General features: G+C 34.3%; 3 protein-coding genes and 2 non-coding genes across 6 annotated transcripts in view; 3 read left to right on the forward strand and 2 right to left on the reverse strand.

Moving 5' to 3' along the window:
* LOC100179249 (pentatricopeptide repeat domain-containing protein 3, mitochondrial) overlaps positions 1 to 3,703 on the forward strand; it is a gene marked incomplete in the record, with an annotated part of 7,115 nt that extends 3,412 nt beyond the window's left edge. The window contains 7 exon segments of the mRNA XM_009859979.3: positions 452 to 581; positions 1,009 to 1,087; positions 1,527 to 1,617; positions 2,185 to 2,338; positions 2,936 to 3,049; positions 3,319 to 3,382; positions 3,543 to 3,703. Of these exon segments, the coding sequence (XP_009858281.1) occupies positions 452 to 581; positions 1,009 to 1,087; positions 1,527 to 1,617; positions 2,185 to 2,338; positions 2,936 to 3,049; positions 3,319 to 3,382; positions 3,543 to 3,623 (713 nt within the window).
* Positions 3,704 to 4,208: 505 nt separating this feature from the next.
* On the reverse strand, positions 4,209 to 4,280 carry trnaa-ugc. Its single transcript has one exon. It is a non-coding gene; the product is annotated as a tRNA-Ala (tRNA).
* A 3-nt stretch (positions 4,281 to 4,283) lies between these two features.
* Positions 4,284 to 4,365, reverse strand: trnas-gcu. The gene has a single exon. It is a non-coding gene; the product is annotated as a tRNA-Ser (tRNA).
* A 1,334-nt stretch (positions 4,366 to 5,699) lies between these two features.
* LOC108949415 lies at positions 5,700 to 8,052 on the forward strand. The gene is made up of 5 exons (XM_026834077.1): positions 5,700 to 6,032; positions 6,251 to 6,301; positions 6,586 to 6,687; positions 7,349 to 7,476; positions 7,847 to 8,052. Exons 1-5 carry the CDS (start codon positions 5,833 to 5,835, stop codon positions 8,050 to 8,052), a joined length of 687 nt encoding a protein of 228 aa, XP_026689878.1. The 5' UTR covers positions 5,700 to 5,832.
* Positions 8,053 to 11,891: 3,839 nt separating this feature from the next.
* Positions 11,892 to 15,043, forward strand: LOC100176193. Of its 2 annotated transcripts, none has more exons than XM_026834314.1 (6): positions 11,892 to 12,049; positions 12,421 to 12,441; positions 12,705 to 12,806; positions 13,125 to 13,258; positions 13,953 to 14,180; positions 14,359 to 15,043. In XM_026834314.1, exons 1-5 carry the CDS (start codon positions 11,949 to 11,951, stop codon positions 14,153 to 14,155), a joined length of 561 nt encoding a protein of 186 aa, XP_026690115.1. In that variant the 5' UTR covers positions 11,892 to 11,948; the 3' UTR covers positions 14,156 to 14,180; positions 14,359 to 15,043. The 2 variants fall into 2 exon arrangements, with proteins under 2 accessions (XP_026690115.1, XP_026690116.1); XM_026834315.1 differs by having other exon boundaries at positions 14,363 to 15,043.
* Positions 15,044 to 15,547: the final 504 nt, after the last annotated feature.

Raw genomic sequence — 15,547 nt, forward strand, 5'->3', positions numbered from 1 at the left:
GCAGCTGATGCTGCAGGTCACTCTAAGGATCCCCTTTACCTTTTCTATTTTGTATGTTTGTCAATTTGGGCCTAATTAGTTTCTAATTTGCTGGATCAATTAGCTATAGATTTCTTACACAAGCAAATACAAAAGGTGGCATTGTTCAGCACTGAACCCAGTACCTTCGTTCTTGTTGTGCCTAAGTCTGACACCTTGACCTGTATTTAAAATGTTTTTATGTGAAATATGGCATGTTATATAAATATAAATCTAATGAAAAAATATAATTTTAAGAATATAAAAATTTTATTTTAAGAATTAAAAATCTGATTTTAGATGAAAATATATGATTTTAAATATATTCGCTATAATAAAAAATAAACACACTTTAAGTAAGCGCAGTAACTTAAAAAAGTGTAAAATGTATAAAATGTGACTAGGTGTGACTTATCTAGCTACACTTTTGCAGACTTTGCACCAACAGCTCTGCTGGAATCTGTTCGCCATAACGTGGAAATGACCAAAAAACTTTACAAGATCATACACACTGGACATAACTTAAAACATTTTGTCAACCAACAGACTCAAAACTTGTTTTTGTAAGTTTATGTCTGCTTTAGGTGTTCCTGGAGTATTGGAGAGTTAACATGTACTAAATATAGCTTAAATATGAGACTTTTAAATTCAAATCCAACACACACTTGACAAAGTATTCACTCCGGCGCCATAGCACAGTTGGTTAGCGCACTCGCCTCGAAACCAGAGGTAATGGGTTCAAGGTTTGTCGCTGCTACCATTGACACTTATGGGTTGTCCAAAAAAATCTACCAAAAAATAATCACCTACAAAGTAACATACTTGGTAACTCATAAGCTGGCAAGGGGTGTATGAACATTCGTGTTATTGCGACTGTCGTTTTCCGGCCACGGGAGGATGAAGTAAGTTACATTCATTCACTCAAAATTTAAATTGACAAACATAAAGAAAACAATAAACATTAAAATACAATTACATATTGTGTTTCAGCACCCGATACTTGGAAACCATGGTTAAGTTTGACAGGATTGAAACAGCTTGGGAAGCGGTGTCTACCGTCTGCCACGTGGTAAGTTGTAATTAAAAATGTCAATTATTTGCTTCCTATAAGTTCCTAGCCCTTTTTTTCAAATTTATTCAGAAATTTTGAAAATTTTCATTTTTAGACTTCATATTTTTTATGAAAAGATTTTTTCTGTATGATTGCATCGTAAATAAATGATAAATGCTTCATACTGATGAGTGTATATGTCCTTAGGACCTCGGGCAATACAGTTTACAGAAATTGCTCCAACCGATTGGTCACTAATGGATTTCCGCACCCTAGAGTGGGGTAATGGTTCAACTCAGGCCTAAATCCCATGGCTTGCCAGAATAAAAGACCTCATTCACATAGAATATAAATCCTTAACTGTATCAAATTTTACTGTAACAGTTTTTTGGCAAGTTCTTTAGTAATATATATATATATATGTTTTTTTTTAATGTAATCTGTTTTCATGTTGCAGTACTCATTACCTCCAACTATGTTTAACGAGGGTTTGTTAAAAGCAGTGTTGCGAGATGAAAAACCGGAATATATTCCTCTCTTGTGCCCAAGTAAGCTTTTAAAAATGTTTATATAGTTACAATTATTCACAGTTATATAATAAAAATCTAAAAGAATTGTATATATAACAAATTAATTGTAAAATATATATATATGTTTAATTTGTTCATTTAGAATATATAGTAGGGTGGGGAAGATGGGACACTTTTAGCACATAAAATCCAAATATCCTGATTGTGTTTTAAACAATTAACATTGGTCTATGGGAGTCATAAGGGTGGGTGAGGATACGATTTTATGATTTTTGAATTTTGTTCGTTTACTACTGAATGAGACGAGAAAATAGAATGAAAAGGTGTCCGATCTTCCCCCACCTTACAAAAAAACTTGTCTGCTAAGTTCTAGATGGTATGCAATCAACTTATTGAAGTGCACGATTAAACAAATTACAGTAAAAAAATAAACTACAAATTTTGCGCTCTGCAATAAAGTTTATAAAATAAGTTGTGTGAAAACCTGTATAAAAGAAAATTTGTTACACTGGTAAAACAGCTTCCAACTACCACTGGTTTAACACCTAATGCTGTTAAAAACTAAAATTTCTCTTTTTTTTTTAGACTTATCCAGGAAGAAGCAACTTGAGTTTATGACTGTGTGTTTAAGTGCTGGTAAAAAGCTGATTAATCACGCCGATAAAGATACAATCACACAGCTTAAGAACATTGCGGAACACTGTATGACCATTGCTAACAATGAGTCCAACACCCAACAGTATGTGTAATCTTTGTATAAACAATTTTAGTCTGATTACTGTTTTTGGCATACTTATCTTACTAATATATTAAATTAGATTCTAATGTATTTATTTAATTTATGTCTAGTGAGCCATACATAAAAAAAATCAAAAAAATAATCACCCACAAAGTAACATACATGGTAATTGTAAGCTGGCACAAGGTGTTAAACTCGTATGATAACAACTGTTGTTTTCCAGCCACGCAAGGATAAAGTAAGTTACATTCAGTCAATCATAGAGTTTGATTTTGTAACAATTTTAACTCATCAAAAACAAAGCCTTAACAGACTGTAACCTCCAACCCAAAGAACAAATTTGACTTTTTAGCGAATAGTTGTCTGCATACACATAGGGCATAGGATATATAAATTATTTTTAGAAAAGTTTTATTAAACTAAAATAAGATAAAACTATTAACAAACATGAATGTTGTGTTTAAATTTCTTTTAAGTCTAAACTTTATCTTTGTATTGTCAGGAGTAAAAAAAAATAAGAATCTATGTAGGCTATAACCTTTTCGCTTTTAACTATCATTTTTTTCAGTTTTGAATTATTTTTTTTTCACTTTTCAGGTTTAATGAGTCGATTAATATGTCCCTTCATATCATTATTTTATCGGGTGATATCACTGCACTTCTCAATGCAGTGGGAATGGTTCTGCAAAACTATAAATCAGCCATTATCAGGTATTTAGGAAAACATTAAACACTCATTTCTTTTAATTTGCACACTGCTATATTGTGTGAAAATACGTGCACCTATTTTTTTTAAAATTTCTCGGAAGAAGGGTCGTTCAGTCTGAATTTTTAAAAATGTTAAAATTTTTATATTTTTTAAAATTTCTAGTATAATGTTTCAATAACAGATTTTCCTTTATTTAAAATAACTTTAATACAGAAAAGTTTGTGTTTATATAATAAGGAAACTGTTAGTCATAAAAGTAACTGCCTTACAGTTCAGAAACTATGACAATGTGTGAGGAATTTTCAACAAAAGAAGGCAACGCTGCGTTAATTAAAGTAAGAATGTTCATTTTTTATTTAAATTCAAACTTATGCAATGTTGTAAGTCTAAAAATAACTTAATATGAATATGAAAAGCTATTTTTGCTCATTTTAGCGGCATATTTTAGATCGCTTTAACTAATTTATCTAAGGTTGTTTACTTATTTACCAACAGAAAATTCGCCAGCTTCGTAAATTCTATGAAACCCAGGATGAAACAAATGCAGGAGCTAAACGAGAAATTAAGAAAAAGTGAATTTAGTATTTTGATAAATATGTTCCAATAAATAACAAAACAATCTTGGTTGAACTACAGTTCCCAAAAAAAAAGTTGCTTGCATATTTGTGAGTGGTTTATTGTACGATTCTGCTGCGGTTGTTGATTTATGTTGATTTGTTCTCATGACCAATATATATAATGAGTTATGTAGTGTCAGAAAAACAGTAAAAAATCACTAAAAAGGATATAGACATGGTATTGAACAACCGCACACACGGTGTATATAGTAGGGTGGGGGAAGATGGGATAAATTTTCTTTCGATTTTCTCGTCTCTTTTGGTAGTAAATAAAGAAACATTCAAGGAATTATAAAGCCGTATCATCACGACTCTCATAGACCGTCGTTAATTGTTCAAACTACTATCAGGATATTTAAATATTATGTGCTAAAGGTGTCCCAACTTCCCCCACTCTACTATGTTCCACAAAACAAACGTGGTTTAATTGCTGCATTCATGCGTCGATTTAAACTGGGCACACAAACGTAGTCGCGACCAAAAAATATGTTTCTAATTTACCAATAATTCAAACTTGATGGGTAAAAAATAAAAATGAAAAAAATGGAGATGCCGGGGATCGAACCCGGGGCCTCACACATGCAAAGCGTGCGCTCTACCACTGAGCTACATCCCCAATCGACGAGGATGGGATTCGAACCCACGCGTGCAGAGCACAATGGATTAGCAGTCCATCGCCTTAACCACTCGGCCACCTCGTCTACGTTTAAACGTCGTCTACCACTGTTATTCAACGGTACAGGTAATTTCACATCTCAACTATTTAAATCACTCGAAAAAATTGGCAGTATACAGAACGCAATCTAAGAAGTGCTGCAGGCTATATTCATCTTGTAATCATCGTCCACTAAAGTGTTTTGTTCATAGTTTGAAGCTACTGTCATTGCGAGTAGATGTTGGTATGTTTCCTTGTCTGATAATACACTTTACGACAATTTATTCAATGATTAATGAAAATTTGTACACATGCAAGCTAACACAGGAAAAAAATAGAACACCTGCCGAGGTTTATTTTATCATTCTAACCACTGTACAATATTAAGCGTCTTATTCGTATGCTCCCCACCACATTTGAACGCAATATTTAGCAGTGTTCAATGTGAAGTTTACTGGCATATATCCAAGCGTTTGTGGAAATTCCAGTTATAAATACTTAATGAAAACAGTTGATGTTTTATTCAATAGCTGACAAGTCAGTTGCTGATTAAAGTTTTTTGACTTCGGTTTTTAAAGCTGTGGTTTCCTATCTTGCTTTATTTGCTCTTGGCCTAGATTTAAGGCCATCTTACAAACATAATTACAGTTTTTAGAGAAAAGAAAAAAGAAAAAAAGGTATAGCTCTGTGGGGTAAGATGGGATATAGGTGTCCCATCTACCCTACAGTTTTATTTTTGTCTTGGCTTTGATATTTATATTTGATTCTGCTTTAAAAAACATAGCAATGTTTGTTTCATTTTTTTAGTTTGTTTAAAGTAAAGATTTAAAACATCTTACTGGTTATTATTGTTCAAGTTAAGCAGATAGTTTCGACGGACAGCTGTTTAATATCTCAAAACGTTTCATCAATTGACAACTATATTGTGCAATGCAGTAGTAGAAGGCCTGTGTATACGAAGTGTTTACATTGTTGTGTGTTGTTTAAACATTAAAGAAAGCTTGAAGAAAAAAAGAAAGCGCTCGTTTCGTTACAACAGCCAATATAAGTATTCACTAAAATTGGAGATTTTTGAGTCATGCAGCTAAACTAAATCGAATATAGTGTATATTTTAGCATTTTCACAGTGCGAAGGTTTGAATATCACTTGTTTTAAGTACCGCCGTGTGTTGGAGCTTCAGCTTACTCTTAAAAATATTGAAGACCTTCAAACCTACTTTCTGTTACCCCATGAAATATTCATTCCTAATAGGATGGTTTCGCGTTGCGGGGCGTTGTCTATAAGCTTGTGTTTGACCGCATGAGTTAAGATGTTCTGCACCAAACGCAATGCATGCTGGTTAGTTTAAATCTAGTAATATATATACATATAAAGATGAAAGCGTAGAAAATGTTGTATTGGTTTTACAGCAACTATTAAGCTAACTGTAGGCGATTGTTTAGTAATCTCTGATTCTATATACAACAGTATATAGTACATACAATACCTATCAGACGTAGAATTCTACTTAATATGAGAGTAAATCTGTATTATCTAATCCTGCTGCTCTTTTTGCTGGCGGTAGCTAATGAAATACATGCGAGGAGAGGTGGAAGTGGGAGTAGTGGAGGTAGAGGTGGCGTAAGCAGAAGTGGTATCAGCAGAACCAGTAGTGGAACCAGTAGATATGGTTTTAACAACAGAGGAACTTCTACATTCAATCAAGGAACCAAGTGAGATTTAGCTAAAACACCTAATAAATGTTCTCATTAATAAATACGTCTTACCAAATATCTAAAAAAACGAGGCTGAACTATCATATAATTGTGTGTTAACTTGGATTATTTGTTGCTAAAGAAATAAATTATATGTGTTATAGTTTTGTGTTAAATTTTGTGTGTTAAATGGTATCCATTAAACATTTTTAGCTAGAAATATTTATCTTTCTTAGAATAAAAAAGCCAAAGAAGCCCAAAAAGCCAAAATTACCCATTAATTCGAAGTAAGTATTAATTAAACATTCCTATTTGAGACTGGCTATAGACTGTTGAATGTGTTACTTTTACCGTATAACACATTTCATTTTGTTCATATACCTATATATATCGCCATTTTTGTATACATAGACAGCAATGGGTTCCTTACTCGATCAATATTAGTATTGATTATAATAATTTGGTTAGAGGCAGATTGTGGAGATCGATTTAAAATTTGGTTTGGTAATGTAATCTAAATAGCATTCGTGAATATTTGTATATTTTTTGAATTAAGTTTATATTTCCGCAGGACACTTAAAACGTTTGTCACGACAGCTGTTTTGTTAAAACTTGCCTCAAAAGGCAGGAAACGGATTGGGTTCAAGCCGCCATTGTTTTCTACTGGATACACGTTCGTATATAAAACATTTTTGCAAACTTTTAAACTTGACCGTCCGGAACCGCATGGTATAGCGGTTTTACTTTTCTCTAACTCAGAGGTTTTGAATTCAAAGCTCATCGCTGGTATACACGGGGTGTATGTGTAATTGAGCAAGACACTAAACGGCTGTCGGTTCAATCACAGAGTTTAAACGATTTTAATCTTTTTGATTCAACCCACTAGTCACCAATGGCTCGTCGAAACTGTCAGCCTGAAATTACCAAAAAATGAAAAAGTAGAGCCTTTCCAAAAACTAATTACATAAAACTACATCAGTGCTCTTCAACCTTTCTTGGGTTGGTGAACCCTCAAAGTAGTTGCGACGAACTCATGCACCCCTGATTGCTTTAACTTAAAAATAATGACGTTTCTCGATTCCCAGTTATACAAATATAGAATTCATAAAAAACTGTAGGAAAGTGGCTAAATTTGTTAAAAATGTTCAAAACTGAATGTTATTGCTGAAAATTGTTGAAGTTTGTGATGCACTCTTGTATATACCCTTTTGTTCTGGTGCACCCCTGGCATATTTTGGTGCACCCTGGGGTGCACCGTGCACACCGGTTGAAGAGCACTGAACTACATACTTGCATATAGTTAGGACATAAAACTTAACCTTACATTACTGCAGCCTCTACCGGGCTCGATACCTTGGTTTAAGTTACAACGTTAATGGCAATCAGTACTGGACACCACATTTGATTCCATGTTCAAATCAACGGTGTTTGAAAAACTGTCTTATAGTTCCTCTCAATATTGGTAGGTTGTTGCTTATACATATAACATAAAGAATGGTGTACTGTTAGCATTTAAATCCTATATTTTCCTAACATGCTTTGAACAATCACTTCATTTCCCCGGAGTCACGAAGCTACGGTTATACAGTTTTATAAATATAAAAGAATGGGGGGATGGAACACCTTTTCTCGACCCATTTTTTTTTTCAAATACGTTCAGGATACTTGGATAATATGTGCTGAAGGTTCCCCGTATTTCCCACCATTACTATATCTTTTTACTGTTATGTGAACATAAGAGAAGGAAAAATGAAACATATCCGATCTTACCCCACCCTACTGAAACTTTACTAAACAGCAATAACATTATCTAAACTCCATACATTTTACAGACAGTTTAGGGGAATGCCGTGACTCGTTCCGTAGATACGTGAACAACCAAACACGGTTCAAGTTCCCTGACGAATACCCAAACACAGCACTTGTGCGCACAAGTCGGAGCATCAACGTTTGTTGCAACAAAAACAATAGTACAACAAGAGCAGAGGCTTCGTTCTATGTTTTAATGTTGTCTTTGCTTATAGCAATGCTACATTAATATCTTGGACATGGTGTTATTGTCATATAGAACCAATTAATTTGGTTGCAGTATAGCTTGTAAAGTTTTCTGTATAGTTTTTTTATTATTCTCTCACGGGAGATTGTCGCATGATTGCAACGCTGTATGTCATAGGACATATAGGATATTAAATTGAACCGTCGTTTGGAAAAATCGTTGCCTTGTTTATTATGTGTGTGTTATTTGGTGTCATGGCCTATTATAATACAACTGTGTGACGTCTGCGTGACGGCCACTGACCCGATGTGAAAAACTATACATTGTTTGACGATAGGTATTTTTGTGTTTGCTTGTAAACTAACTTTAGTGTTGAATTTGGCATTTGAATTTGGGAACAACACGTTTTTAACGGCACTGCTTTATATCATTTTTCCAACCTCTCTCCAACGCTGCTGTAAAATACAAGACTTAGTCGCTGATTTTTAAAACATTCGTCGTCACGCATGACAGTCGGCCTGTGAAATTCAACTTTAAGAACGGACATTTTGGGCGGTACATTACAGTAGACTAAAGGTGGCTGTACACAGTATCCGGAATTCGACGGTTTTGTCTGTTTTTTTTCTAGATTTCGCTGCCGCGTGCGGACTTGGACACTGGTTTGCATACGATTTCGTAGGGGAATTCGCACGCCGGATACTGCAGTGTTAACTTAGGAATATAATGAGGTGGGGAAGACGGGACACCTTTTCGTCCCATTTTCTCGTCCTTTGATAGTAAACAAAGAACATTCAACGAAATATAAAACCTCCTCGTAACTCCCATAGACCGTTGTAAATTGTTTAAAACACAATCAAGATATTTTTATATTACGTGCTAAAGGTTTCCTATCTTATTCCACAGTACGATATATGTTGATTGTTAATTTGTATTTGCATACATGTACAACACAGCAGGTCGCATGGATACGTGTGTTTTTATAATACAGTCAGCTTAAACAGAGTTGTAACATAGTTAACTTGTAACAGTGACATTCTTATGTACATACATCTTACAAGTCTATATACAAACATTAACTGAACCTTTAAAAAATACGTATAGTACTGTGGGGTAAAATGGGACAGCTTTCGCACGCAATATCCAATCACCCTGATCGTGTTTTAAACAATTAACAACGCGATTTTAGAGTCGTGATGATATGGTTATATAATTCTATGAATGTTCTTTGTTTACTATTAATGAGACGATAAAAATGAATAAAAACATGTCTACTGTATATCATAGAGAGTATAGGATTTTCCGGTATCGCAGACAAGTGAGTCAACTGGTATGTAGACAAGAACTTAGCCAAAAGCAAGATAAGTGGTTTTCTATTTAGCATGAACCAGCAAGATAAGTGGTTTGCTGTTATAGTATACTATACCTTCTATATCGACAATCAACTGTAATCGTTTAAACTACTTGTAATTTTACGTTTTAAACGTCGTATTTATTACAGTTACACCATTAGATGTAATAGGGTATGAGGCATATCTGAACATATTATTCAGCAACATTACGTATTCAGCAATTTAAATCAGATTTAATGTTTCTTTCAAGTACAATTTAAAGTTATCGTAGCCTTAGGTAAGTAGTGGAAACCACGACCAGAAATGTCAGGTATGAATAATCGTCGCCTTTGGTCTGTATTTTGTCGTGACTCATATTCAGCAGGTTGTCAGATCAGTTTTTGCCTCGGTTTTGAACCTATGTGACTTACTCCCCTTTTTCTTGCTTCAGTCAAGTGAAACCACAGAAATAAAAATGAGTAGAACACGCAACTGCTCAAAACTGTGATACATTCTTTTTTCATTCACGTGACCGCCAACTCCGTCCCGATTTTGCCTGGTCTCCATTGTAAAAGATAGGCGCACAGTGGTTTTCGGAAGTTGCAGCTGTTAAAAAACTACATCAACTATTCCAGTTTATTACGTCAGTTTGGTTATTTGGTAGGTTAAGGCTTACAGTTTAGCGCTTGTTTGGGAAAATTAATTATTTATTAAATTTAGATAAAAAAGTTTAAACAAACGGTTTATTATAAAATATTATGTGTTTGGAAATGTTTATTTTTTCCTATAAATCTAGATGAAGTTACAAAACGAAGAAAAACTACATAAAACGCCCTGGATTCCGTTGGCTACAATAGTAAACGGGAACGACTCGCGAAAGAAAGAGAGTGTATCATGCTGTCTCCTTTGCCGACATTCGAGATGCGCGTGCGCGTTTTATTCTTTTTTATTTGTGTGAGTGAAACAGCATTTTACTTCTCCTCAGTCTAGTCAGAAGACAGCGTTATATCCGTGATCTAAACGCTCTCTGGGGAAGCATTTTAAAGAGTCTTGTGTTAGGAGAAAGCAAGAAACAGACACAATATTGCGCAGCGACAGCGCCTTAGTGGTATTAATATTTTATTTGGAGTTCAAGTTGGGGTGTGCTTCAGAGTCGTTTGTTTGCAATGCAAAGATTGTAGTCCTGCTATGCAAAGTTGTCATTACATTCAAGTGGGCCACACGAGGAAAGCCGCGGGGCATGACATTAGTCAATACCTAAATCGATCGCATAACAACTATACAGTTAACTGAGTAAAGTAAGGAAATACGCAAGCTAGTAGTAACATGTATAACTACGTCAGAGAAACGAACTTCGTTTTAGTAGGAAAAGATAGTTTTGATTATGCATCTGCCAGTCAAAACTTACAGAATCGTTTTGTTTACAGGAGGTTTGTAACTAAACTAATTGGAGCATAGTTTATGGTATAGTAGGGTGGGGGAAGATAGGACACCTTTTCGTTTAGTTTTCTCTTTTCATTTGGCAGTAAACAAAGAACATTCAATGAATTATAAAACCGCATCTTCACGACTTTCATAGACCGTTGTTAATTGTTTAAAACATGATCAGGATATTTATATATTTTGTGCTAAAGGTGTCCCATCTTCCCCCACCCCACTATACAATAGGGGGTGGTACATTAGGACATGTTTTCATTCCCCGTTATCGTTCTATTTGATAGTAAACAAACAATGTATATAGAACTATACAACCAAATTTACGCGACTCTAAAACATCGTTGTTACTTCAAAACACGATAAGAAAATATGGGAAGGGATTTAGATGCTAGCGGTATTCCTTGCCCATACTATTAGATACATGATTATGTTATTACGATGACTGTTTGCCTTTATAGGAGAGACGTTACGTTTTACACGACAAGCACCTCATAGGCGCTATGCTATGCTATTAAATATTTATTCCTTGTGCAATTTATCCGACGGTTCTGGACTAAAAAGGGGCGTAGACTAAACAGGTTTTTACCTGACAACGTAGATGAAACGTATTATATAGTTTACCAGTTTTTTTTTTTAAATAGACTATTTTAATTACGAAGAGATGCTTAATTAGTAAATCTCCTATATACTTTGGATAAAATAGTTCTACACTACATCAAGTTATTTTGTAACCTGATCTATTTACTTATATATTACTGTAGGAGTGATAGGGTAAGTTAGCGTTTGGCACATATAACCTGTATTCTGTATAGTGAGGAGGGGGAAGATGGGACACCTTTAGCACAAAATATATAAATGTCCCGATCGTGTTTTAAACAATTAACAATGGTCCATAAAAGTCGCGAGGACAAGGTTTTATAATTCTTTAAATGTTTTTTGTTTACTGCCAAAATGTACGAGAAAATAGAATGAAAAGGTGTCCCATCTTCCCCCATCCTACTATATCTTGTTTTGTACAATTAACAACGTTATTTTAGAGTCGCCGGGCTACGGTCATATGCTTTTGTAAATAGACTTTATGTGCAACCAAACAGGACAAGAAAGTATAATGAGATCATTCTATCTTACCCCACCTTAAAAATATATGACCAGACATAGGTACTTTAAGCTAATATGAAAGTAAATCTTTATCTTGCCGTTTTGTTGCTATGCCTGCTGGTGGCGGTCAAGGATATTGAGGCAAGGAGAAGTTTGAGTCGACGCAGGCAATCATCGTAAGTTGTATTTTTAATATTGTGGATTTACGCGGATATATATGCTCTATATGGAAAAGGGTGTTACACCCTTTATTTTATATGAAAGACTGACGATGCAATTTAGGCGAAATATATATATATGTTATATTATTTAATTGGTTGGACTCTTATTTAATAGGTTGATTTATGTCTGTTAAATATTTCGTAGCACCAGATCCTGACTGTATCCATTACACAAGAATCACTCAAATCTTTGATCACCAGATCAGGATCAGATTAGCGAAATTAATTACCGTTAGTGTTACATGCTGGTATAGATTTTTACAAATATTCAAACGGCGCTATAATATACTATTCCATGTTTTAACTTAACATATTTTTTTTCGCAGAAACAGAAGACCAAGCAGTAAGTAAGTACTGAATATTCGTCTTAACTATATACCACATATTCTTTGTATGTTCACACTGTTACGCCGCGTGTTAACGATTTTAGTTTTTAATATGTTTTTGTTTTATGCATTGCATTTAATCTAAAAGTAAAATAAAATTGTTGTTAACTGAAACACATATTTCTTGATTTCCTCTTGACTCGTTTAGTCTATCGAAATATATGTGTTATTGGTAGTGAAAACTTCCGTCGTAAATGTAACAATGTTTTGTTTTAACTTCACAGAACACTAACAACAGTTGCCATGTCAGCTACGTTGTTGAGATTGGCAACGGAACAAAATAAACGGACAGGATACAAACCACCAAGCCTTTCTTCCGGATACTTGTTCGTATTATAATCCAATCTAGCAAACGTATTATTTAAAAAAATTAAACAGCAGTTTGATATGTTTTAACTAAACTTATTCAATGTGGTACTATATAAGTACTGTGGGGTAAGATGGGATACCGTTAGCGCCCAAGCCCCACATCTCCTGATAGTGTTTTAAGCAATTACTAACAAACATTTCGCGAGGCTACGGTTACATAAAATAATCTGTGTTTGCAACCAAATGGGACGAGTAAATAGAATAAAAACATGTCCCATCTTACCCCACCGGACATCCTTACTAAAAGATATCAACATTCTGCTTTATTTATTCAGCCTCACACCTGGTATTTATCTCGATGACGACTTCAATGTCAACGGTAACCAATATTGGACGCCACATTTTCTCTTATCATGTTCTGATGAAGAAGAGTGTTTGAGAAACTGCCTTATTGTCCCGACTTATGTTTGTACGTTACCAATATTTATTATAAAATTTATAGTTTATATCATGGCCTACTAAAGATATCTTTAGTAGTATCTTTAGTAGGCCATAGTTTATACTTTGGTTAAGATGAATAGTACCGACAGAACATAACCTCCCAAATTTCCTACTCGTGTTTTTAATAATTAACATGATTTTTTTGAGAGTATGTTGTATATAAAAGGTTGGGGGAAGACGGGACACCTTTAGCACATAATATCTAAATATCTTAATCGTTTTTTAACAATTAACAACGGCCTATTGGAGTCGTGAGGATACGGTTTATTAACTTTTTGAATGTTCTTTTGTTTACTACAAAATTGAACGAGAAAATGGAATTAAAAGATGTCCCACCTTCCCCCACCCTACTATAATTCTGTAAATAATCCGTGTGTACTTCCAAACTAGACGTTAAATGTAATATATATGGTTGGGTGGGATAAGATGGGACACCTTTTCATTCTATTTTCTCGTCCCATTCGTTAGTAAACAAAGAATATTCAAAGACCTATAAAACCGCATCATCACGACTTACATAGACTGTTGGTTTATTGTTTAAAACGCGATTAGGATATTTGGAAAATATGTGTTAAGGGGGTCATGTCTTCCCGCACCGTATATACCTAATTTATATACCTATATTTAACTAATATAGAATATATTTACCTCCATTTCTACAGCCAGTAAAACGAAGTGCCGCTACCAGTTTTTTGATCGCGTCAACAACCAAACCACCTTCAAGTTCGTGAATGAATTTGTAAATTCATCAAGCGTCGTGCATACGACTCGCGACATAAATATCTGTTGCAGCAGCAAAACAACAAGGGCGACAATTTCTTTCTACGTTTTAATGCTGTCCTTACTCATCTCCATGCTACGTTAATGAGTGTAAATTGGCACGGATGAGTAAATTAATGAATGAATGAATGGATGAATGGATGAATGGATGAATGGATGAATGGATGAATGGATGAATGGATGAATGGATGAATGGATGAATGGATGAATGGATGAATGGATGAATGGATGAATGGATGAATGGATGAATGGATGAATGGATGAATGAATGAATGAATGAATGATGAATGAATGAATGAATGAATGAATGACACTTATTTATCCTTTTCCGTCAAATATTTGTTCTTGTTTTTCATTGCAGCTAATTGCCTTACTTATTCACCTTTTCCAAAATAATCAGGCAGATGTAAAAGATAACATACTCTTCTATATAGGCTATCTTTGACAATTAGTTAACATCAAATCAGGCTTTTACCTAACCATTTCGGCAACAAAACCATTTTTCCATCCTTTAACACTACGCCTATATCAAATTAGTCATGTATTAATTTGTACCCTATTAATTGCACAGTCACTAACGGTATAATTGTACGGTACCTGGAGGTGTTTACTTATGTAGTATGACCGGAAACAAAATAATGCGAATGTTTATTACAAATTATATTTATGCAATGCATAATATAGCTAGTTAAATATATTTTTTTCCATGACGTTTAATTAAAGAGTGTCTGCCTGCTTAGCGCACGATCAAGCATGCCATAAACATATTGTTTTGCTTCGTGTTGTTTTATCCGCCACATGTTTGTAACGCAAAATCCGCAGCATATATTTGTCTGTATACCGTTTGCATATAACCTGCTGTTGAAACGATCTATTAAATGCACGATTGCCAGCCCACAGGGCATTTTATTAAAAGTTCAATTTAGTTGTGTTGAATGAAAAATAAGTTCAATAAAAATAGACGAAGCATGAACAAGATTTTCTTCTTAATCGATCGCATGGGCTGCCGGGATCACAACACATACCGGTTTAAAACACGACAGAGAAGTACGTATATATCCGTACACTTAATGGAAACTGAAAAGGTCATTTTTTGGAATTGATGAAACTTTTTACTGAATTGAATCTACATTATTGTTGGTTGAAAGTCGTATACCGCTTTTACCACTATATTCGAGTCCGAGACGTCACATATTTTTTAATTGTAATTGTTAGCTTTTAAGTTAAATTTCCAAACGCATATATAGAACAAAGAAGTATAATACAAAACACGGACAAGCTGAATAACGAATACTATATACTCCGTAAACATTCTTTCATTTAACTGTTGATCACGTAAAGGCATTTGCACTATCGTATTACGGAAACTATTCATATATTTGATTACTACAGTTACATTTTGACAGGAAACGAGTTGTTGGGTTACTTGTCCATGCAAAAAATAGCATTGCTTTGGTCGGTTGAATAATTTCGAGAA

The sequence above is a fragment of the Ciona intestinalis genome, chromosome 4 (assembly GCF_000224145.3).
Source record: "Ciona intestinalis chromosome 4, KH, whole genome shotgun sequence".
Taxonomy (NCBI): Eukaryota; Metazoa; Chordata; class Ascidiacea; order Phlebobranchia; family Cionidae; genus Ciona; species Ciona intestinalis.

Bases quoted from the DNA above. Each gene is read 5' to 3' on its own strand.
- LOC108949415 (XM_026834077.1), top strand. From the start codon at position 5,833: ATGAGAGTAAATCTGTATTATCTAATCCTGCTGCTCTTTTTGCTGGCG. The intron at 6,302-6,585 runs GTAAGTATTAAT...ATATTTCCGCAG, and splicing joins AAATTACCCATTAATTCGAA to GACACTTAAAACGTTTGTCA. The intron at 7,477-7,846 runs GTAGGTTGTTGC...TACATTTTACAG, and splicing joins TATAGTTCCTCTCAATATTG to ACAGTTTAGGGGAATGCCGT.
- LOC100176193 (XM_026834314.1), top strand. From the start codon at position 11,949: ATGAAAGTAAATCTTTATCTTGCCGTTTTGTTGCTATGCCTGCTGGTG. The intron at 12,050-12,420 runs GTAAGTTGTATT...TTTTTTTCGCAG, and splicing joins AGTCGACGCAGGCAATCATC to AAACAGAAGACCAAGCAGTA. The intron at 13,259-13,952 runs GTACGTTACCAA...CCATTTCTACAG, and splicing joins TATTGTCCCGACTTATGTTT to CCAGTAAAACGAAGTGCCGC.